This window comes from Monodon monoceros, unplaced genomic scaffold, assembly GCF_005190385.1.
Source record: "Monodon monoceros isolate NGI ecotype Baffin Bay Population unplaced genomic scaffold, NGI_Narwhal_1 Super_Scaffold_4, whole genome shotgun sequence".
Classification (NCBI taxonomy): domain Eukaryota; kingdom Metazoa; phylum Chordata; class Mammalia; order Artiodactyla; family Monodontidae; genus Monodon; species Monodon monoceros.
The window spans coordinates 76,532,212-76,556,648 of NW_021703781.1; the positions used below are offsets into that span (position 1 = coordinate 76,532,212).

At 44.9% G+C, this 24,437-nt stretch overlaps 1 protein-coding gene across 4 annotated transcripts in view; it reads right to left on the reverse strand.

The window, feature by feature from the left end:
• The window catches only part of LOC114908456 (disintegrin and metalloproteinase domain-containing protein 12-like), a 668,284-nt gene that overhangs the window by 431,206 nt on the left and 212,641 nt on the right, over positions 1-24,437 (reverse strand). For 2 of the 4 annotated variants that reach the window (XM_029244625.1, XM_029244623.1), the window contains 3 exons: positions 12,971-13,034; positions 8,869-8,968; positions 8,742-8,780 (listed from right to left, as the gene is read on the reverse strand). In XM_029244625.1, coding sequence (XP_029100458.1) covers positions 8,742-8,780; positions 8,869-8,968; positions 12,971-13,034 — 203 coding nt within the window. Of the gene's footprint in view, positions 1-8,641; positions 8,781-8,868; positions 8,969-12,970; positions 13,035-24,437 lie in introns of those variants that run through there. The other 2 variants (XM_029244624.1, XM_029244622.1) reach the window with 2 other exon arrangements.

Sequence of the window (24,437 nt, forward strand, 5' to 3'; positions counted from 1 at the left end):
CCTACCCAGGTACATGTGGAGTTTCTTGCCTTATGGGACCTCTGAGGTCTTCTGCCAGTGTTCAGTAGGAGTTCTGTAGGAGTTGTTCCACATGTAGATGTATTTCTGATGTATCTGTGGGGAGGAAGGTGATCTCCATGTCTTACCGCTCTGTCATCTTGAAGGTACTTCCAAGTGTTCATTTCCTAATGAAGGCTCCCATGGCATGGAAAACTGAAATAAATTTGCTTTCTCCTATTAATCTGTCTTTGTCAGTTTAATTTTCCGGCCCAGCCAGGGACCCTAAAATCGTCAAGGATAATCTATTCCTCCTGGTCTCTTCATTGTCAGTAATGTTACTTAAAATGTTAGTGAAATGCCAAAGTACGTCTGCACCTTTCATTCTTAGACACATGTGCACACGTGCAGCATGGTGTCAGCATGAAGAGCTCGAACATTCTGGAGGGAAGTTGGCGTGGTTCAGGACTCAGCCCAACCCACCCACATGAAATTACCTGGGCCACTTACACCGTCCTCCCCCGCTTGCTCCACTTCCTCATGTAAAATGGAGATTATTCCGGGGGTCACACCACACTCGCCGGCTTTTCTTAATTCAGAGGCCAGCTCAGAGGAGGGAGGGGAACAATTTAAACAGCAAGGGGTGATGCCCCAGGCCTCTGCCCTGCTGGGGGACCCGACGGGAGGCGGGAATCTCTGGTCTCGCCTCACTGTGCTGAGTGGGATTGTAGTAATTTTAAAAGAAACTTTTTGTGTGTATCACATCCCCTAAACATGCCGGTTTCTTTAGCTGGTGCTCAATCGATCTGTTTCAGAGCATGGAGAGAAGTTCGTCTGCCTTCCAGATAGCACTTAGGGATTTTTAAGAGTGATTTTAACATCATAACAGTCCATTCTTATCTGACTTAGAAACTGTCTCCGCCCTCTAGCCCACACTCATGCACACACAGACCACCACTCCACCTCCTATTAAAAGGAAGCCGGTCCAGTCAGAAGCCTACCCACCTACCCGCCCACGTGAAATGTGCATGATTTGTCAATGTGTCTGTTCATTAGCCTTGAGACTTTTTTTTCCCCCAGGAAAGAAAGGAATGGCGACATCTCAGAAAACAAAAAGAGACCCTGGAGCAACTTGAGCCCTGAAACCCACTCTCTCAATATATTTCATGAGACAACAGTCTTGAAAGCCAAGCTCTGTGGGGGAGGCGACGGTAATTTTCAGAATTCCTTGGGTTTCATTAGCATGGCAAGGGCTCCACCTAAGAGACTTGATCTTGGAGATTATCTAACTATATGTCAGAGGCAGAGGAAATCTAGAATACAACATAGAGGAGAAATCCACTTCCTCTAGTTTGGACAGAAGAAGGGCTTTGTTTCTCCAGCGTGTTTCCAGACCTTTCCATGGGGCATGCAGGAAGGTGTTGGGAAGTTCCTGTATGCTCCATGGGTAGACAGGGAAGCTAATGGTACTGATTGGCAAACTAGCAAGGGAGTTATGCCAGTGAGAGCAAAGTGCCCTTGTAGACAAGGGATGCAGAGCACCGGGACTGGGGGTCTAGGGGAGTCACCGTGTAAGCAGATAGGTTAGGGGTCCCCGGAGAAAGAGAAGCAGGAATGGCTTTCTTGACATAAAAGAACTCATTTTGGCCTAAGCCATTTTTTGATCTCAGCCTGGCTGCAAGGCTTGCCCTTGAACAGGAGAAAAGTCAGTCAAATAAGACTGCAGTGATAAAACAGAGTCCTTGGGCCTCCTCAAGGGATATACATGACAATATATCTTTGAGTTCTGCGGGAACAAAGGCCCCCAGGACAGAATGATGACGTTGACCCTCCTGACTTCAGTCAACTAAAGCTTGGACCCTGTGGACCTTTGCCCCAATTCTAGGCTGAATTCTCCTCTGCGCAAGCCCCCTCATGAATATGCACATACTTTTAGCTTAGAACTTCCCCAATTTTGCTGTTCTGGGAGACTCTGCTTTAGGAAGGATCCCCAGTGTTCTCCTTACTTGCTGCAAGTAATAATAAATCCTTCCTTCTCCCAGTCTTTGGCTTGGTTGTGCCTATTGGCTTGACACCCACCAAGAGGCAAACCCGCGGCTCAAGCTCAGAGAGCTCACCTGCTATGGACGTGGATAGCAGATGCCGGTAGAACAGGCAAGGAACAGCGTGGATGCAGAGGACAGCAAGGGTCCTGTCTTAGTCTACTCGGGCTGCCATATGAGATACCACATACTGAGGGGCTTTTCTAACGTAAATCTGTCACATTTCTGGAGGCTGAGAAGTCCAAGATCAAGGTGCCGGCAAGGTATATTTCACTTCAAGGTCTCTTCCCTTGGCTTGCAGGCGGCCGCTCTCTTGTTGTGTGCTCACACGACCTCTTCCTTGTGCCCTCGGAGACACAGAGTGCCAGCCCTCTGCCATCTCTTCTTATAAGGACACTAGTCCTGCCGGATCAGGGCCCCACCCTCGCGTGACCTCACTTAGCCTTAATTATTTCTATAGATGCTCCATCTCCAAATACAGCCACAGGGAGTGAAGGCTTCACAAAGTGAGTTTGTGGAGTTACAAACATTCAGTCAGTAACGGGTCCATTGCTATCTGAGGACCTGAAAGCAGATCTGAGACTCTGTTTTACTCACCCCTGAGTTCTTCCCATGTGTATATGAGACTACATGTTAATAAACTTGTTTGTCTTGGTCTTCTTAGTCTGTTTTTTGTTACAGAGCCCTGGGAACCTAAGATGGATAGAGGGAAAATGTCTCCCTGTGTGACACGTGGTTAACACTCAAAAAAAAAAAGAAATTCTAAGCTATCATTTTTAGAAACACTTGGATGGGATCCTGGGTTCAGCAGTTTTCTGTTCAAGCTCTCCTCTTTTCTGTTCGGAGGATGCTCACTGTTGACCAATCCAAGACCACTTCGTGTGGGGCGGGGGCTGGGAGGTAGAGGAATCTTGCTTGACTGCTAATTGAGAATTAGGGTTGAAACACCCCAATCTGAAACGAATTCCGCAAAAGCATATATCACCAATTAGAATCAATTTCACCATCTAGAAATATTGATGTCTACACACCCCAGTTTAATCCATGCACAAATCTTTCTTATCCATCATAGAGACGTAGGCTTAGCCTTGCTAATGAAATGTCACGGGCTACCAAAAACCCAGAAAAATATCCTGGATTATTTTGTCATTTTGATTTAATAAACGTTTCAACTGAGAGAGAAAGACTTGGAATTATAATTATGTCAGCATATAATAATTAAATCTGGCCTAAGCAGCCTCCAGGTATATTTTTAAACAAAAACAAACACAAAAATTCTGTACGTGAGCTCAATAGCTTTTAATGGTAAGCACACATTTGGCAACACATAACCGTTAAGTGGATCATCGCTAATTCCTTCAGTATCCGTGTAATAACAACAGTCACGAGGAACCACAGTGGATTTAACACACAGTGTGGGTTTATTTCTTTATAAATAGGCAGCAGTGAAAAGATTTATAATTTCCCTCTTGCTGACATCAGTGGGCAAGTAAGGCAGGCGGCCCCGTCGGCTCTGATGAAAAGATATCACACGTTGTATGCAGTTAACATGGGTAACGGTTGTAATATCTTTCCTCTGATGTCAGTTACAGCTGTTGCCCCATTTCAGGCATGTCAGCAAAGTTCAGCTATTTGCACAAAGGGAGGATGCTCTGAAAGTCATCCACAGGACATTTTTCCTATGTCTTTCACGCTGGGCGTTGTCTCATCCAAAAGATTTAAAGAAATCCTTAATTGTTTTTCCCCAGCTGCAAGTTAGACCCCAAAACTTCTTTCTCTTCCCTTTTAAGCTTTGACAAGAACAAGCCAGCCTTTCTGAAGGTCCTAGAGGCAAGGCAAGTCTCCCCACCCCCGACCCCTTTGTCAAGGTCCTGATGTGTGAAGATCTGAGAGAAAGACCACTGCTTGAAGTCACGTTTCCGGCTGCAGTCTGGCAGGTAACAGCAGCCGCCCTGAAGCGGATGTGAAAACCTTCTTAGAGAAGCAAGAGAAACGGGAAGGATTTCAACGCCTGCCGCCCTACGCACACCCCAGACAACTACCTCAGACAGTCTCTTGGGGTCCCAGCATCAGAACTCTGCCTGAGGCAGCCGACGGACTTGAAAGAAACCCTCCATTTGGGGGGGCAACGTGCCAATATCGTCACTATGCTCCAAGTGGGGAAAACATCTGCGCGGAGGAGCCCGCCTCTCCCAGACCAGCAGCCTGACGGTGGCGAGACGGGCCGTGGATTCTCAGGGAAGTTTCTGACAGCCTGCTCTCCAAAGAAGTAGGAGACATCGTGTCCACGGGGGACAGAGGAGGCTGGAGCGACTTCCAAAGTGTTTCAGCCCTTGGGGTGGCTCGTTCAGCTCAGGGACAGCCGATTCCAAAAGGTTTCTATTTAGCTAGACATTCGTGGGTCATTATCAAGTATTGATGAAAGTACAAATCCAGTGAACTCTGTAACGGAGAACCATCTGCTGATAGACTCATTTTAATCACTTCACAGATCATTTCCTTTGCTTTTAATACACGTGCCCACACTCTCACACAAACCCACAGTGAATCCTTTTTGTTTTTGCCATCACGTTCTTACTTCCTTAACCCAGAACCCGCCTGTCCCTGCTGTCAGAGACACTCCAGTGGGGCGAGGTGGCCGCACATCCCCTTCCTCTTGTTCTGCATCTGATCTGCCTCATGCTCAGACCGTTGGCCACTTGATACGGTTGGAGACCAGGCCCATGGCCTGCAACTTTTATACCGACAAGTGCTGACGTGGGAGGACTTCTGAGGGAATAGGATTTTCAAACGCTCTTCAACAATTGGTTGTTTCGCAAATAGTTCTTTCAATGAGCCTTGTTTCATCTGAGCAAGCATTTGCTGACTCACCCAGGGAGCACACAGCTTCCAGGAAGTTGGATTGGCAATAGACGCTGGCTAAAAAAAACCCAGACAATTGTTTTCCCATTATTCCATTACCAGCTGGCAGAGAGGACAAATCACCAAAATAGGCATTTCTCCTTCGACGTGAAGTCATGGAGACCACGGGAAGGCAGGCTGGTGCTGGGACCGTCTGGTCTGTCCATCTCAAATGATTCCAAATGTTGCCTGGTCCGAGCTCACAAATACCAGCTACAAAACTTTAACTCCTGCTACTCGCATTATCATTGAAGGATTGCTCCATGCCAGAACCCAAACAAACTTAGTGGTAAAGAAATCAGCTCTATGGGCTTCCCTGGTGGCGCAGCGGTTGAGAGTCCGCCTGCCGATGCAGGGGACACGGGTTCGTGCCCCGGTCCGGGAAGATCCCACATGCCGCGGAGCGGCTGGGCCCGTGAGCCGTGGCCGCTGAGCCTGCGCGTCCGGAGCCTGTGCTCCGCAACGGGAGAGGCCACAACAGTGAGAGGCCCGCGTACCGCAAAAAAAAAAAAAAAAGAAATCAGCTCTAGGACAGAATTTGATTTTTGATTATTGAAGTTACAATGATAAATTCTACTTAGAATTTCAAAACCCTACTCTTTCCCGAAGCCTGATTTTAATAAGAGAATCCAGCACGTGGGTGACCAATTCCTGACAGAACTATAGAGACAGCTATTATGATTCAAACCTTTACTTCCATATTTATTATAACATTATTATATTTCTGTTACAACCTCATTATAACAGAAAAGAAATGCTGGATACCTGAAATTCAGTCATCAGCATTCAAAAACAGAAAAAACAACAACTACGATAATAGAGAAGAAATCAGTCGAGCGGAAACCAAAACTTTAATTTGCAGCCTTGTCCTGAGCTGGCTGTCCAGAGGGAAGCCCGGCTCAAGCCAGAGAGCGTATATTCCTACCCACTACTTACTTCAGGCACCTTAGCTAAGACTGTCCTAAGAAATACATTATTCAGTGGCATTTAATCTCAGGTGGGCTTTGACTTATTCTTTTGATTTAAACACTTGGCATCAGGTTTGCAAAGAGGGGGGAAGCCCTTCGTGGACATTGTTGAAAGCTGGCTCCATCAAGGCATTCTGAGATATTTAGATGTTAGCTCACATAAATCCACTTTTTAGAAAGTGTCACTGAACTGTCTAGAAGTGGTGGGCCCTGAATTTAAATTATTGGTTAGGGAAAGCTTTGGAAACTCTCTGAAGATATTAAAGAAAAATAAGAAAAAGGTGTGGCAGGACAGCTACCCAAGAAAGACTGCCCTAAACTAATATCAGATTCGGTGAAAAAACAAATCCGGAAGAGGCCTAGTAATTTCACAAAAGCCGAATTAAGCTTAAGGGCAAGCCTAACCACGCTGTTGAAATTGTTTCTAAGAGTGAGAAGAGCTTGAGAGACAACACTTTGCAAAGCATCCAGTTTGTACGACTGATTTTTGCTGTAGCAACATCTACAAATTCAACCGTCTTTTTGGTGCATCTTCTCAGTGCCAAGCTAAGGGGTTATGAGAATGAACAACTGCTGGCTCTGTGCTCAGGGTTTATCAGGACACTCTACTTCCACATCAATGTACCTATGACAGGACACACTCAGGCTATTTGCTTTGGGCCAGGTACCCTTCTAAGCACTCAACTCACACTGGCTTATTCCATTCCTATAACAAACTTATCTCCATTTGATAGATAAGCAAACTGAGGCAAGGTTAAATAACTGGCCACACCAGTCAGTTTATCATCCCACACCTCCAAAGGCAGCCTTTTTGCCTTCTCTGTTAAAATGGATCCAGGCCCTTGTAATGTTTCCCCTCTACCTGCTGGCACACTGCCATGCTTTGCCAGTAGAGGGAGCGGGGAAGACACTGCAGGAGGAGAAGGGCATGGTTCCCACACCAGGGACAGTGGCTCAAGGTCCCTGCAAACGTGCACCCCCCCATCCACCCACCCGGTTCCTGCAGGTCAAGCTACTGGCGGCACTCGGTGGCCAGCTGCCTACCCCAGCACCTCCCTCAGGCGGTGTAGCAGAGCGCCTCCAAGGAGACAGTTTCCAACAATATCTAGATCTTCGCCCAGGAGCCTGGGGAGTACTTGTCCTCAGGGCAGCACTGCTCCTTTAACTGCTATTCCCACCTGTATTCTTTTGAGTTCTCTTTACTGCTCGGTAGCCAATCCCGCATCACTCCAATCCTCTCTTATGGTTTATAACTACGTACATTAAACTTCCCTGTTCACGTCGCTGCGAGGTTCCTCTCTCCTGAGGGGGTCCAGACTGATACACTTGCCTACAGCCACAGACCAGGGCGCAGTGCAGCCAAGACGTGAATCCAGAGTCTCCACTCATGGTGGCATATGGTCAGACCATCTTGCTGGGCAACACGGCAAAGGTTCTGATGCCACGTGCACCCAGAGTGAAGTGCCCATCCATACCGAGGGCAGGGCAGAGGAGACGTGACAGGAGAGAACTCAGGCTGAGCTTTCAAATAGTTTTCCAGCAGATACGCAGAGGAAAGGCATTCCAGGAAGAGGGGATGGTGCATGCAGCCGTGGGAGGAGGGAAAGGGACAGAAGTGTCACCAGGGCTCCTGCCTAATCCCCTAAACCGCCTTCTCATCCCCGGGGAGATTCCTAGTGAGATGTGGGGACTTCAGAATCCTAACCTTGCTCTCAACAACATCCCGACACCTCTCACACCAGCTCTCTGGGGAAAACCTTCTCCCCAGGCATCGGGAAGAACAAGGGCCCTGACCTGGGGGCTGTGATGGTCAGAAGGTGGTGGCACAGGCGCAGGTCAGAGGTCCCCACTGGACCTTGGTGGCATTTCTCTCTGAGCACCATCTGTACTGGCTGCTTTGTTCATAACACAGAACACGGAAAAGAGCAATACTTTAATTTTTGTAATAATTGCATTTATTTCCATTTTTGATAAAGCTATTGCTCTTCACTCCCCAAACACACATTTATAAATAATGGACATTGTAATTGTTTGGAGGAACAAACGTTAGAGTTGGAGCCATCAAGCCATTTTCAGCAACACAGCTCTTTTTGGGGGCTGGAGGGTTTACAGAAAACACTGAAGTTACCTACAACTTTTTTCAGCCAATTCTGCCCTCATGGCTTCCATGGAAATAGGCTCTTTTGCTAAACAAAGGCAGGTCCTGGGAGTAGGGTGGGAGTAGTGAGGGCCGCTTTGATCACCCCAGGTCACCAAGAAACAGGTCACTCGTCCCCAGCCCCTGCAGAGCGCCCGCCTAGTTCCAAAGTTTGCCTTCAGTATTTCATGGCACACACACCCAGAGAGGTTGCAAACACACTGTGTGATATCCCCAAATTTGGGGTTTGCAGAACTGGCAGAAGTTGAGATTGGTATTTTGAAAGTGATGTATTTTAGGTCCTAGAAATTTGATGAAAAAAAAAAAACCCAGCTCCCAGGGATCTAAGCCCACTTGAGCATAGAAGACCTTTCTGCCTGAGTGGAAATGGTAGGGGGAAAAACCAGAAGCAAAAGATAAAATTCAGAAGTAAAAAAACAAATGAAGGGACCGTATCGAGTGGGTTCAGTTGAGTTGATTACCCCACTGCGGTCTGATGATCCATTTCCTCAAGGGTTTTTGTTTCTGCTTGGTTTGGGTCAGCAATTCAGGAAGCTATGCTTTCCTTTATGAAAAAAAAAAAATCAAAAGTAAAATAAGTATTTCACGTCATGAAGATAATGCTAAGTTTAATGGCTTATCCAGCGTTTGAAGTCATCCCAGGTCCAGGTAGAGGGTCAGCAGGGCAGCCTGTGGTTAGACTGCGTTCCTTTGAAGGAGCTGGTCCAGTAATTGCTAGGGAATTAGAGACAAAGAAGTCAAGTTCAGAGTCAGCATCTGGGCACCACACACACGTCACACCTGCTGGCGGCCGGGCCATTACCTTTTTGAAGACTTCGGCCCGGAGTCTGTTACTCTGTAAGATCACCCTTTTCTTTTGTTCTTCTTTTTTCTTTCTAACTTCCGGCAAGTTATTATAGATTCTGAAACAGATTCAGAAAACATTCTGAATGGTAGCGAGATAGCGTGTGTCTGCTGTGGATCTGTGTCCTCTCTTGTCAGCAGGCTCTTCCATTTCAAAGGGATGATCAGCTGCATATGGGCCACCTCGCATCTGTGAGACCCCAAGACCCGGGGCTCCCCTGAGCATCTCCAGATGGGACTGCCCAGGCAGGGGCCACGCAGCAGACGGAGCCCCACCCAGGGCAAAGCTGGAGAGGCCGGGTGTTTAATCAAGAAGTTACTTTTCTTGTCTCTCCATCTTCTACGATAATTAACCACTTGCTTGTAAAATGAGAGATTCTAGACCTATGCTTTGCCACTCTGAGTGTAAACTTACCTTTTACCAAATACCTAATACCTTTTCGCCACTCTATTTTTGTCTCCCTATGACTTAGAAAAGGAGCAGCGAATCAATGGAAGTAGCAGGAATGGTACTGGAATGACACACACATAAAATATGTGTGTGTCTGCCTCTTTATCTACTGCATTCCTAATGAAGCTGTTTCCAAATACCTCTCAGGCATATGTATTGATATTATGTTCTTGTCCTGGTGTAAAATTAGCAGCTTCCAAGACACAAGCAGGGCCTGAGGGACCCTTCTTCTGGGCCCTTTCTTCTTACTTCCCTACAGAAATTGTTTATGTACTGATGCCAAACAAGATTTCTGCTGGAATCCACAGACACAGAGGAGACACTGTAGCCTGAGCTTTTGGGGTGCTGTACACGTGGCACTTGGATTAACATCTCTTGTTTTATTTTCTCTCGTGTTTGAAAGCCTGACAAAATTTAACATGTTGCCCTCTTAAAATAATAATTACAAACTATACAAGTATTGATGATGACAATATTAGCAGGTGACATTGTCTTGGTTATAGGGCACTAGGTTATCTTTTTATGAATTTACCTTTTAAAAATTTTTATCTATTTATTTTTTATTGAAATATAGCTGATTTACAATGTTATGTTAGTTTCAGGTGTACAGCAGTGATTCAGTTATACATATACATATATATTATTTTTCAGATTCTTTTCCTTTATAGATAATTACAAAGTATTGATTCTAGTTCCCTGTGCTATACAGTAGGTCCTTGTTGGTTATCTATTTTATATATAGTAGTGTGTATGTGTTAATCCCAAACTCCTAATTTACCCTTCCCCCCCTCCCCCTTTGGTAACCATAAGTTTGATTTCTATGTCTGTGGGTCTTTCTGTTTTGCAAATAAGTTCATTTGTATCATTACTTTTTTAGATTCCACATATAATTGATATCATATGATATCTGCCTTTCTCTGTCTGACCTACTTCACTTAGTATGATCATCTCTAGGTCCATCCATGTTGCTGCAAATGGCATTATTTCATTCTTTTTTAGGGCTGAGTAATATTCCATTGCATATGTAGACCACGTCTTCTTTATCCATTCGTCTGTCAATGGACACTGAGGCTGCTTCCATATCCTGGCTATTGTAAATAGTGCTGCAATGAACATTGGGGTGCGTGTGTCTTTTCGAATTATGGTTTTCTCTCAATATATGCTCAGAAGTGGGATTGTTGGATCATATGGTAGTTCTGTTTTTAGTTTTTTAAGGAGCCTCCATACTGTTCTCCATAGCGGCTGCACCAATTTACATTCCCACCAACAGTGCAAGAGGGTTCCTTACTAGGCCAATCACCTGACATGAATTTTCCCGGGTAGCCCTCACGACAGTTGGAAGAGACACCGTCCAGTGTCCTGCTGTTATGGGAGTGAGGAACCCATCCCCAGCGAGGTCAGGAGGCCAGTGGCATCCCTCGGCTGGTGAATGAGGGGCTGGGAGTCCGGCCTCGGTCTGTCTGACTTCATGCAACACTGTTCCCCAATCATGTAGTGTAGAGTGACCTGGGAATTGCTGGCACATGGCACAGTGCCTGGCACACTGAGGGCATCGACATGATCTAAATGAACACACGATTGCCAAATCGAAGAGCAGTTCTAGAGGGGACCAGGAGAAGTCTGTCAGGGTCAGTAGGAAATCTGACATGTCCCAAAGCTCCACAGTGGAAATCCTTCTAGACACGCATCTTCCCGATCTTGACCATCTGATCTTGTGGGGAGTTTAGGATAAAAATTCCTAGGCCTCAGCCCTGGAGCTTCTGCTGCAGTATTTTCTTAACATCCTCAATAAATTATGGCACATTTGTACAATGGACCACTCTGCATCAATGAGGAAAATCATCCATGTCTTTTGACATAGAAAAAGACCTCACAGACACAAAGTAAAAGAAGCAAGCTACAGAAAGATAATATTGCATATAGCATGATCCCATTTATGGTTAAGGATTAGATAACTAATAATAGTTATCTAATTAGATACTAAATAGTTATCTAATTTGTACATCTAAATAGACGTACAAATAAACGTCTATTTTCAGGCAGAGAGAAAGGCCTGAAATGATATACAGGATGCTGATAACTGTGGTGTCTCTGGAGAAAGTACAAGGCTGGGAGGTGGGGCAGGAGGGGGGCCAGTCAGTCATGAGGGGACTTCAGCTCTCTCTCCTCTGTTTGAATTTTTTTAAATGAAAATGTAATTTAATAATATAACTGATAACAAAGAATACAAAAGAAAAGGAAGCTCCAGTGTGATTCTGTGGGTGCGTGAGGTCTGAGAACCGGGGACTGAGCCCACCCAGGGCACAGCCCACAGAGCAGAGTGGAAGTCCTGTTACTGACCGCATCTGAGGAGACCTGGCTTCCAGCCAGGGAAGCCATGATGTGGGGAACAGCATTACTCTGCTCATCGGTCCTCTCAGAGCCTCAGTTTCCTCTCAGTAGAATGATATGGTGATACTCTGTCCACGAATGCTGCTTTGAGATCTACATTTTAATTTCAAGTCTCCATAATAGCAGCTCTGGACTTAGGGACCAGGAGGGGAAGATGTGGCTGAATTTTCCACCAAATTGAAAAAGGAATACTTTTGGCATGAGGTATACACAACTTTGCACTTCCGAAACGGCAGGTCTTGAAACCCAGTGGCCCTTTAAAAACCCCAGTTAGAAAGCTGCGCATTGGGTCATTAATGGGATGGTCCCCTTTCTCCTCACTTTTACTTTTTTATTTACAAAGAGGTTCCCTACAGATAATCAAAGTTGGCTAATTGTCATGGAAACAATATAATCATGGGAAAGCAGAGATTTTACGCCTGGAGTGGGGAGAAATGTATTCTTCCTGTTTTAATGGCTTCTCTAAGTTGTACTATCAATTTGGTTAAATTGTTATAGGTCCTCCCAGTGCTAGATACTTTATTATAAACTAATGGCATTTTACTTGGATGAACTTGGCAAACTCTGTCAAGTTATTACATTTGGGTTGGGAGGCCAGGTCTCAGAAAGAATGGCAGCCTTTGTGTGTTGGTGAGAACGAGTGGGCGTCTAGAATAGCAACCAGCCAAGCAGGACAGGGAGAGTTTGCGGGCAGCAGGGCCGCCAAGCCCGCCGGCGATGCGGTGCCAAAGAGGCTGGCTCGCGGCCCTCTGTGGCTTCGCTGGCCCCATGTACCATCGGCCTCCAAGCCTGGATGCTTTTCTCCAGGCTCTGCCACTGTCAAGGCCCTCAGGAGACCTAGCTTCTCTCCTCCTCATAAAATTACCTGCGAAGGTGCACAGTGACAAACAGCACCTGCCCAGAGCAACGATGGGAAAGTGCAGAAACATTCCTGTTATGAGTCTGGGGATCTCTTAGAGACCAATTACAGGACTGGCTCAGAATCCAAGACCCACCACGTTCCTAAGGTTTTTCCAAGAACGACATTAGCATTCAGAGGCGCGATTCAACAACTTCGCTTCTTTCAGCCACAGCTTTTCAAATCCACGGCCAAGAAGACCTCAGAACTTAAACGTGGACCTAGAAATAGTGGCCCAGCTGGACAGTGCCTGGATCCATCAAGCCATCCCTCCGCCCTCCTCCCCCACTTTTTTTGACCGCACACAATATAATCAAGTACCTTTTAGATCGCATGTGCATCTCCTTCTCTGAAATGTACCTTTCTTTCGGTTTGAACAAGTTATCTGGAAAAAAAAAAAAGTGGAAAGAGGATTAATTTCAGAAGGTACAGATGTTGCACATTTCTAGAGAAACATCATGGTGGGCTTAGTTCACTCCCTGTTATCCATCCTTAATCTAAGCCCAGTCTGTTACAAACACGCAGGACTCAGTAGACACACACACCATGCACAGTTGTATTGAAATCAACAAACAGTTAAACATGGGCATGAAATTCAAGGTTAACATCTAATAGACTTTATGGTCAGTGACTCCTTTGCCTGCGGCATTTAGCAATAAAGAGTCATAGTTAACTGGGGTAGTGCCACTGTGGCATGAAAATGTGTTTCAGTGTCGCTCTGGGTGCAGGGCCCTGGGTGTGAGGTCATCCCGTCCACAAAAAATCTCCACACTAGGTTTTTGGTGCCTCTGAGGACAAGGAAATCTCCCACAATTGCTAGAACACTTTCAGAGCTGGAGCTTTCGCTCACAATTGTAGTCTCCATCAGGGATGCTCGGCCTCTGCATCCTTTCTAATGGAGGGATTAGCCCTTTCCAAGGTCAGAAAATGTAATGGACAACAACATAAGAGTAATGTCTGTCTAGTGTCCTTTAAGAAAGTACACGGTGGCTAAAGATGACTTTGAGTCTGGAATTTTTTTAATGAAAGTACATATTGCTCATCACAAGGATGTTTACAGATGGCACACTTAAAAGTGGTCTGTGTTTTTTCAAAAACTGTGTATACCTTTTTGCGATAACTCTGAAATCCCCATGAGACTCTCAGCGCTATGGGTTAGCCAAGAGGCTGGCACACAGAAATGTTTCATGGGGGTGCTTGTTGCATGGGGATACACCTGAACAGCCACCACACATACTGTCTGGAACCCCTGGACGGTAACCAGCTCCACTGCCTTCATTCAGCACAAGCAGACAGGTGACTCGATGTCCTTCAATCATGGAGTTGCAGAGTGGGCTCCCTATGACCCCCAGCCAAGACTCCACCATGTTTCTATCAGTCTCCTCCACCTGGGCCTGTCCCCCCTCGCTCAACACTCCAGTGGAGCCACCGAAGATTTCTCAGGCTTGAGAATATACCGAATTTTCCAGGAATATACAAGAAGGTGGGATAGAGGTGTGGATACGAAGACATCTCTTCCCCTCTGGGGAACTGTAACATAGCTACCGATTTACAATATGGAAACAACACAGTGGCTGAACTTGTATTCTGTCTGGTTATAAACATAAAAGAAAAAGATGGCACCATTATTCAACTTCAGAGACAAGATTCAAAGGAAAAATAGAAGAAAAGAGAAAGAAATCAGAAGAGTTTTCCCAGGGAAGGGAAAACGTCCCCAGTGTTTGGAAGGGCACTGGGCCGTGTGAACCAGGAGAGTCAATGTCTCCATGAAGACTGATCTGCAGAGGCGCCTCCCAGCGCCCGCCCTCTGCTCACCCTCCAGACAGGGCCCGGCCAGAGCCCAGGACCTCAGGAAAATCCCAGCAGCATTCCAAAGAAATGGGCTGTCACCTTAAGGCAGTCAGCATCTTGGACAAGCAAATACACGTCCGCCTGAAGGCCCCCACTGAGGCAGGGAGGAGCCTCCGACAGAGACTTCGCCCTGGGTCTGCACCAGCATTCCTCAGGAGCCACTCAGGATTAGGGAAAGGGTGACGTGAACAGATGCACGGTACCCCAAGGGAATAGAAATGTTACAAAGTGCATTTACAATATTTCTATAATCTCAGTTCAATCGTATGTGGTCTCCCCTCAGAAGTTAGTTCTGTTTTTGTTTTGGTTCGGTTTGTTTCTTTTGAGCACCTGATACCACAATGAAGCTCTGGTCTTACTTCCAAGAGGAAACAAAAGCAAACGTGAGCTATCTGGCACCTCCACTGTTTTGTTTTCTGAACTCTTCTCCGCCCGCTGTGCCTCAGCACAAGTTTAAATTCTGGGCCCAGCAGCCCATGTTAGGTGCAAAACAAGCATGTCTGTATCCAAGACGGCCCACCCCAGCTGGCGGGCTCCACCCCGCACCTCGCTGGCTGCTGTTGATTCTGAGTTTTCACAACAGCACCAGGCCCACGTGACGGATAGTGGGGATGCTTTCTGGATGGGATGGAAGAGAGGAAGAAAGCGAGGCTCTACCTTCCTGGAGGAAGTTGTTTGAAATAATCAAGTGTGTCGCTAATGGCTCCCAGCCTCGCTAGAGTAAAAAGAACCCTATTTGGCACTTTGAGAGGGAAAGCGGCAGGAAGAGGGGAGGGGGCAGGGTGACACCTGAGGGTCAGCATTACTACTTATAATAAACAGCTAGTGTTTATTGGATCGCTATAGATCTTCACACCAACCCTGTGACATACTCATATTTCTTTTGTATTTTAGGGTTGGAAAATCAAAGTTCAAAGGGCCAAGGGTTTCCTGCTCAGGTTTATGCAGTGAATGAGTGAGTGGCAGAGCTGGATTTCAGTCCAGAGGAGTCCAGTCCTGTCCACACATGCCCTCAACCTCAGAACACGGCCACCAACCCGTGGTTGCAGATTTCGTCTTTTGGTCGCCCTGACACGTGTTGGTCCATTTCCCAGGAGACCAATCCAAAATCCCTTTCTCTTCTTCCTTCTTCCTGCCTCCTATATTTAATGAGCAACTATTATGCCTCCAGGGAATGCTCAGAAGAAAATAAAAATGATAAGATCCTGCCACCATGAGACTTCATTATTGAAGAAGGAGTCAGATAATTAACAAACCAGCTACAAAGTATCAGGTAGGTGCTGTGATGAAAAAGAATCATGGCCACATGGTCAAGGAGGAACGGGGTGGTCAGGAAGTATCCTCAGGGAGGAGTTATTTAAACCATGACCCAAATGACCACAGGAGCCGGCCATGGGGGCCAGTAGAGGGAAGAGTGAGGAAGGATCGGGGACACAGTACATACAGTGTGAGGGAGGGGGCACGAGGGCATGAGAAGGCAGGCCGGGAGTAGAAGTAAAAGCAAAGACACTGTGGTTCTCCACCCAGGTTATACACCTTACCACCGCCTGCAGAGTCTAACCACGATTCCCACACGTGGGCACTGGAACCTGAACCAGAATCTCCGATGATTCTAGTGGGCGCCGTGTGATAGGGAAGAACGAATCTGACTCCATATCAGCAATGTTTCTTTTACTTGAACCTTTGTATTCCATTGCTTTTAGCTCTGAGTTAAGAATGTTGCCTATAGCCTGAAATAGAGAGGAAAACCCATTCTCAAGGCTCTGACCTTTAATAAGGGTATAATACTTTTCTGTTCATATAGAGATGAAAAGTTGCAGAACAGAGACTAACATTTGTCTTGTTGGAGGTTTACAGGAACATCGTGACCTGACCTACACCGACAGCTGCAAGAACAAAGGATTCCAACACCAGGAAATCTGCAACAACCAACCACGCCCCTCCCTCAGGTTGCCTTTAAAAAGGCTTTGCTGAAACCCTTTGGGGAGTCTGGGCTTTTTGGGGGCATGAGCCACCGTCTGCTTGAATGACCCTGCAATAAACCTTTCTCTGCATTAAACCCCTATGTTTCGGTATTGTTTGGCCTAACTGGGTCAGGCACACGAACTTGCATTCTGTAACAGCAGGCGACAGGAAGCATCAGTGCTGGGTTTTGCAAGCCTACTAAAGAGATTTGCAAGTCTGTTGAGTTTTCCTCCAGAGTAAGAGATGGAGAGCCAGGTGGGTTTTTTTTTTTTTTGGAATTTTATTTTATTTATTTTTATAAGCACGTTCTTATTAGTTATCTATTTTATAAATATTAGTGTATACATGTCAATCCCAATCTCCCAATTCATGCCACCACCACCCCCCCCACTGCCACTTTCCCCCCTTGGTGTCCAAACGTTTGTTCTCTACATCTGTGTCTCTAATTCTGCCCTGCAAACCGGTTCACCTGTACCATTTTTCTAGGTTCCACATATATGTGTTAGTATACGATATTTTTCTCTTTCTGACTTACTTCACTCTGTATGACAGTCTCTAGATCCATCCACGTCTCTACAAGTGACCCAATTTCGTTCCTTTTTATGGCTGAGTAATATTCCATTGTATATATGTACCACATCTTCTTTATCCATTTGTCTGTCGATGGGCATTTAGGTTGATTCCATGACCTGGCTATTGTAAATAGTGCTGCAATGAACATTGGGGTGCATGTGTCTCTTTGAATTATGGTTTTCTCTGGGTATATGCCCAGTAGTGGGATTGCTGGGTTGTATGGTAGCTCTATTTTTAGTTTTTTTACAGAACCTTCATACTGTTCTCCATAGTGGCTGTATCAATTTACATTCCCACCAACAGTGCAAGAGGGCTCCCTTGTGTCCACACCCTTTCCAGCATTTGGTGTTTGAAAATTTTCTGATGATGCCCATTCTAACTGGTGTGAGGTGATACCTCATTGTAGTATTGATTTCCATTTCTCTAATGATTAGTGATGTTGGGCACGCTTTCATGTGTTTGTTGGCAATCTGTATGTCTTCTTTGGAGAAATGTCTATTTAGGCCTTCTGACCATTTTTGGATTGGGTTGCTTGTTTTTTTGATATTGAGCTGCATGAGCTGCTTGTATATTTTGGAGATTAATCCTTTGTCAGTTGCTTCATTTGCAAATATTTTCTCCCATTCTGAGTGTTGTCTTTTCATCTTGTTTATGGTTTCCTTTGCTGTGCAAAAGCTTTGAAGTTTCATTAGGTCCCATTTGTTTATTTTTGGTTTTATTTCCATTTCTCTAGGAGGTGGGTCAAAAAGGATTTTGCTGTGATTTATGTGATAGAGTGTTCTGCCTATGTTTTCATCTAAGAGTTTTATAGTGTCTGGCCTTACATTTAGGTCTTTAATCCATTTTGAGTTTATTTTTGTGTATGGTGTTAGGGAGTGTTCTAATTTCATTCTTTTACATGTAGCTGTCCAGTTTTCCCAGCACCACTTATTTAAGAGGCTGTCTTTTCTCCACTGTATATTCTTGTTCCTTCATCAAAAATAAGGTTACCATATGTGCATGGGTTTAGCTCTGGGATTTCTAGGCTGTTCCACTGATCCATATTTCTTTTTTTGTGCCAGTACCATACTGTTTTGATTACTGTATCTTTGCAGTATAGTCTGAAGTCAGGGAGCCTGATTCCTACAACTCCATTTTTCTTTTTCAAGACTGCTTTGGCTATTCGGGGTCTTTTATGTTTCCATGCAAATTGTGAAATTTTTTGTTCTAGTTCTGTGAAAAATGCCAGTGGTAGTTTGATAGGGATTGCATTGAATCTGTAGATTGCTTTGGGGAGTCATTTTTAAAATGTGGATTCTTGCAATTGAAGAACATGGTATATCTCTCCATCTGTTTGTATCATCTTTAATTTCTTTCATCTGTGTCTTATAGTTTTCTGCATACAGGTCTTTTTACTCCTTAGGTAGGTTTATTCCTAGGTATTTTATTCTCTTTTTTGCAATGGTAAATGGGAGTGTTTCCTTAATTTCTCTTTCTGATTTTTCATCATTAGTGTATAGAAATGCAAGAGATTTCTGTGCATTAATTTTGTATCCTGCAACTTTACCAAATTCATTGATTAGCTCTAGTAGTTTTCTGGTGGCATCTTTAGGATTCTCTATGTACAGTATCATGTCATCTGCAAACAGGGACAGTTTTACTTCTTCCTTTCCAATTTGTATTCCTTTTATTTCTTTTTCTTCTCTGATTGCCGTGGCTAGGACTACCAAAACTGTGTTGAATAATAGTGGCGAGAGTGGACATCCTTTTCTTGTTCCTGATCTTAGAGGAAATGGTTTCAGGTTTTCACCATTGAGAATGATGTTTGCTGTGGGTTGTTGTATATGGCCTTCATTATGTTGAGGTAGGTCCCCTCTATGCCCACTTTCCAGAGAGTTTTTTATCATAAATGGGTGTGGAATTTTGTCATAAGCTTTTTCTGCATCTATTGAGATGATCATATGGTTTTTAGTCTAAAATTTGTTAATATGGTGTATCACATTGACTGATTTGCATATATTGAAGAATCCTTGCATCCCTGGGATAAATCCCACTTTATCATGGTGTATGATCCTTTTAACGTGTTGTTGGATTCTGTTTGCTAGTATTTTGTTGAGGATTTTTGCATCTATATTCATCAGTAATATTGGTCTATAATTTTCTTTTTTTGTACTATGTTTGTCTGGTTTTGGTATCAGGCTGATAGCAGCCTCATAGAACGAGTCTGGGAGTTTTCCTTCCTCTGCAATTTTTGGGAAGAGTTTGAGAAGAATGGGTGTGAGCTCTTCTCTAAATGTTTGATAGCATTCACCTATGAAGTCATCTGGTCCTGAACTTCTGTTTGTTGGAAGATTTTTTACCACAGTTTCAATTAATTTCATTACTTGTGATTGGTCTGTTCATATTTTCTATTTCTCCCTGGTTCAGTCTTGGAAGGTTATACCTTTCTAAGAATTTGTCCATTTCTTCCACGTTGTCCATTTTATTGGCGTAGAGTTGCTTGTAGTAGTCGCTTAGGATGCTTTGTATTTCTGTGGTGTCCGTGGTAACTTCTCCTTTTTCATTTCTAATTTTATTCATTTGAGTCCTCTCCCTCTTTTTCTTGATGAGTCTGGCTAATGGTTAATCAATTTTGTTTATCTTCTCCAGCTTTCTTTTGATTTCCATTTTCATGGAATATCTTTTTCCATCCCCTAACTTTCAGTCTGTATGTGTCCCTAGGTCTGAAGTGGGTCTCTTGTAGATGGCATATATATGGGTCTTGTTTTTGTATCCATTCAGCAAGCCTGCGGCTTTTGGTTGGAGCATTTAATGCGTTCACGTTTAAGGTTATTATCCATATGTATGTTCCTATTACCATTTTCTTAATTGTTTTGGGTTTGTTTTTGTAGGTCCTTTTCTTCTCTTGTGTTTCCCACTTAGAGAAGTTCCTTTAGCATTTGTTGTAGAGCTGGTTTGGTGGTGCTGAATTCTCTTAGCTTTTGCTTGTCTGTAAAGCTTTTGATTTCTCCATCAAATCTGAATGAGATCCTTGCTGGGTAATCTTGGTTGTACGTTCTGCCCTTTCATCACTTTAAATATATCATGCCACTCCCTTCTGGCTTGTAGAGTTTCTGCTGAGAATTCAGCTGTTAACCTTATGGGAGTTCTCTTCTACGCTATTTGTCATTTTTCCCTTGTTGCTTTCAATAATTTTTCTTTGCCTTTAATTCTTGTCAATTTGATTACTATGTGTCTCGGCGTGTTTCTCCTTGGGTTTATCCTGCCTGGGACTCTCTGTGCTTCCTGGACTTGGGTGGCTATTTCCTTTCCCATGTTAGGGAAGTTTTCGACTATAATCTCTTCAAATATTTTCTCGGGTACTTTCTTTCTCTCTTCTCCTTCTGGGACCCCTATAATGTGAATGTTGTTGCATTTAATATTGCCCCAGAGGTCTCTTAGGCTGTCTTCATTTCTTTTCATTCTTTTTTCTTTATTCTGTTCCATAGCAGTGAATTCCACCATTCTGTCTTTCAGGTCACTTATCTGTTCTTCTGCTTCAGTTATACTGCTATGGATTCCTTTTAGTGTATTTTACATTTCAGTTATTGTATTGTTCATCTCTGTTTAATTCTTCTAGGTGTTTGTTCTTTAATTCTTCTAGGTCTTTGTTAAACATTTCTTGCATCTTCTCAATCTTTGCCTCCATTCTTTTTCTGAGGTCCTGGATCATCTTCACTATCATTATTCTGAAATCTTTCTAGAAGGTTTCCTATCTCCACTTCTTTTAGTTGTTTGTCTGGGGTTTAACTTGTTCCTTCATCTGGTACATAGCCCTCTGCCTTTTCATCTTGCCTATGTTTCTGTGAATGTGGTTTTCCTTCCACAGGCTGCAGAATTGTAGTTCTTCTTGCTTCTGCTGCCTGCCCTCTGGTGGATAAGACTATCTAAGAGGCTTGTGCAAGTTTCCTGATGGGAGGGACTGGTGGTGGGCAGAGGTCAGTAAAACTTTAATCTACTTGTCTGCTCATGGGAGGGGCTGGGTTCCCTCCCTGTTGGTTGTTTGGCCTGAGGCAACCCAACACTGGAGCCTACCGGGCTCTTTGGTGGGGCTAATGGCGGAGTCTTGTAGGTCTCATGCCAAGGAGCACTTCCCAGAACTTCTGCTGCCAGTTTACTGTCCTCACGGTGAGTCACCCCCCGCCTCTGCAGGAGACCCTCCAACACTAGCAGGTAGGTCTGGTTCAGTCTCCCACGGGGTCACTGCTCCTTCCCCTGGGTCCCGATGCGCACACTACTTTGTGTGTGCCCTCCAAGATTGGAGCCTCTGTTTCCCCCAGTCCTGTTGAAGTCCTGCAATCAAATCCCACTAGCCTTCAAAGTCTGATTCTCTAGGAATTCCTCCTCCCATTGTCAGACCCCCAGGTTGGGAAGCCTGACGGGGGGTTCAGAACCTTCACTCTAGTAGGTGGACTTCTGTGGTATAAGTGTTCTCCAGTTTGTGAGTCACCCACCCAGCAGTTATGGGATTTGATTTTATTGTGATTGCGCCCCTCCTACCGTCTCTCTGTGGCTTCTCCTTTGTCTTTGGATGTGGGGTGTCTTTTTTGGTGAGTTCCAGCGTCTTCCTGTCGATGATTGTTCCTCAGTTAGTTGTGATTCCAGTGCTCTCACAAGAGGGAGTCACCACGTGGGGTTTTAAGCAGGGGATCTGATTTGAATTCTTAAAGGCCGACTCCAGCAGCTGTTCAGAACACGCGCCAACTGGATGGAGGAAATTCAAACGTGGCAGCAGGGTGACAGGTCAGACCATTGCAGCCAGGTAAGCAAAAGATGACAGCGGCGCTCAGCACAGCTGGGAAGTGGGAGGACTCAGGACTCACCTACACTCACCGAACATGAGCCATGACAGTTATGAAGGTGGAAGAGAAAACCAGGCTTTACGCGGGAGGGATGGATTGGAAGTTTGGGGTTAGCAGATGCAGACTATTATATATAGAATGAATAAACAACAAGGTCCTACTGTAGAGCACAGGGAACTATATTCAATACCCTATGATAATCCTTAATGGAAAAGAATATGAAAAAGAATGTGTATGTATGTGTGTGTGTGTATATATATATATATATACACACACATATATATATATCTCACTTTGCTGTACAGCAGAAATTAACACAACATTGTAAATTAACTATACTTGAATAAAATAAATTTTAAAAAGAGAAAGAAAAAGAGAGAGAGAGAGAGAGAGGAAGGAAGAGAGGGAGGGAGGGAGGGAGGAAGGAAGAAAACCAGGCTTTGTGTTGGAGCAACCCTTCATTTGACTGTTACGTTTTCACCTATCTGGGGCTCGGCAGACTCAAAGATCAATAAGACAAAGGGCTCACAGCCCAGGGTGAGAGCCAGATACACGAGGCCTTCAGGTGCCAGGACTGATGTCTACACAGGGAGAGGGCTCATGGGGGGTGAGCAGTCCACCAAGGAAGGGGTGGGGCTGGGGAGACTTCACAGCAGGAGACAGCTGAGCTGAGTCTTGAAAAAGAAAGAGGCGTCCCAACAGTGGGAGGAGGGCTGGTAGGAGGGTGGCCCAGGTGGAAACACAGCAGGACCATGGGGACCAGCCTGCAGCAAGAGACAGCTCTTCAGGGAATCATACAGCAGGACCTCATTTCATGAGATGGAAACCATCCTGCACGCACTTTGCTCAAAAATACAGTGAAAGCCCATCTATCAATTCCCTTTTAATGGAAATTCTACCTTTATAAAATTAAAGTGACTGGTGAGAACAATTTTCAGCTAGTTTATGGGTCTTTTCTGGATTTTCCTTGAAGCTGTATGCGTTCTAATTCACTAATACAGAGGAAAGAACGCCCTTGTATTTACCTCCTGCTTTATCATTCAAACACAGCAGGGGTTTTCTCCACCCCCCAAGCAAATTACTAAGGTAAATTGCCTATTTCTGTCTTCCTGGAAAACTCTTCTTCTTTTTTTTTTTTTAAACCTGAATCTCTTGTGTCTGGCTTATCATCGTATCCAAACTACTGGCCTGTTGCTAACTTCGCGTGGCAAAGGCCAGACACACTGAGCCCGATTCAGGTCAGCAAACAACGAGCTACCGAGAGTCTGGTGCTTCTGAGGCTGTTCTTGGGGAGCAGTTGAGTCAAAGCCAAGTCCTGACATCCCATCAATGTCTATAAACACACGCGGGTGTTTATTACAACCCTCACGTCACACATGTGCAAACACGCATGCACAGATGGGGACAGGTGGCCTCAGCACCCAGGCAGCTAGCTGACAGTGTCAGCAGGAGGCAGCAAGGATCCCCCAGACACCAGCATGATTGGTTGTTTATGAGGCCAGAGCTCATTTTCCTCCACACAGAGTCCTTATCTACAGCTCTGATTGCAAAGCTTCATTTTTCCTATTGAACAAGTAATCTAAATGATAATCAGGTTCACACCGGATTTATTAGTGCAACGCCCTCGCAGAAGCTGATGTTCTGCAGTCACCCTGAGCACTTTGAAGAGTCTTTTAGAATTTGCTTCCCCTAGCTTAAAAACACCAAACCCAAGAGATGCCTGTGGGAGAGAATCCAGCCGGGAGCCAACAAGCCAGTTTGGAGGGTAGATGCCAAGTCTACACTGGCCGGCATCTTCTAGGAAAGACAGGGCCTCCCAAAAGGAATGGAAATGGGATATGTTTTAGGGAAGAAAATCTCTAGAGGATTCTTCTCCTGAAAAGGGGCCCCAATACACGAGTATTCTAAGGTCACAAGGCTGTTCATTATGTCAGTTTCCAAGCCAGTGAGCAGCTGGCCCTCCTGCCTCTGGAATAATTACATCATGGCCTTCAGGAGTTACATCCAGTTACTTGCACATCATTTCCATTCAGCTCACCTCGCTGGGACCTCCAATTTGCTGACGTGGGCAGCAGCCTGAGTGGCCTGCCTTGGACCAATTAACCCTCCAGAAACTAAACGGTGTGCATTACACTGTAGAAAAGCGAGTTGAAGACTCATGGGTTGTTTGCCTTCAAAATGCTCTTGTGATGAAAAAATCTTGTGCTGGATAAACATCCTCATTTTTCTGAAATCCCTTCTATCCTTCTGTGGGATCCTGAATGACAGTTTGTGGATGAGCAACCCATTCTAGGGGCCTGGAAGGCCGGTGGAGGCTGCACATTTTATTTATATAAAAATAATGCTCAATTCCCATTTAGACACAAAAGAGAGATACTAATGTCACAGTTCAGAAAGGCAACGAGCCTCTCAGATCCTTCAGGTAAAGGCATACAAAATTAAGAAATGAAAAATAAACCAGAGGTCTGTGGGGAGATCTATTTCTCTTTTCATGCTCAGGTCAAGAAATGAGATTGACCACAGGCTCCTGGTTAAGATGAGTGAATAGTTCTCTCTGCAGAGAGCTTGGCTCCTGCACA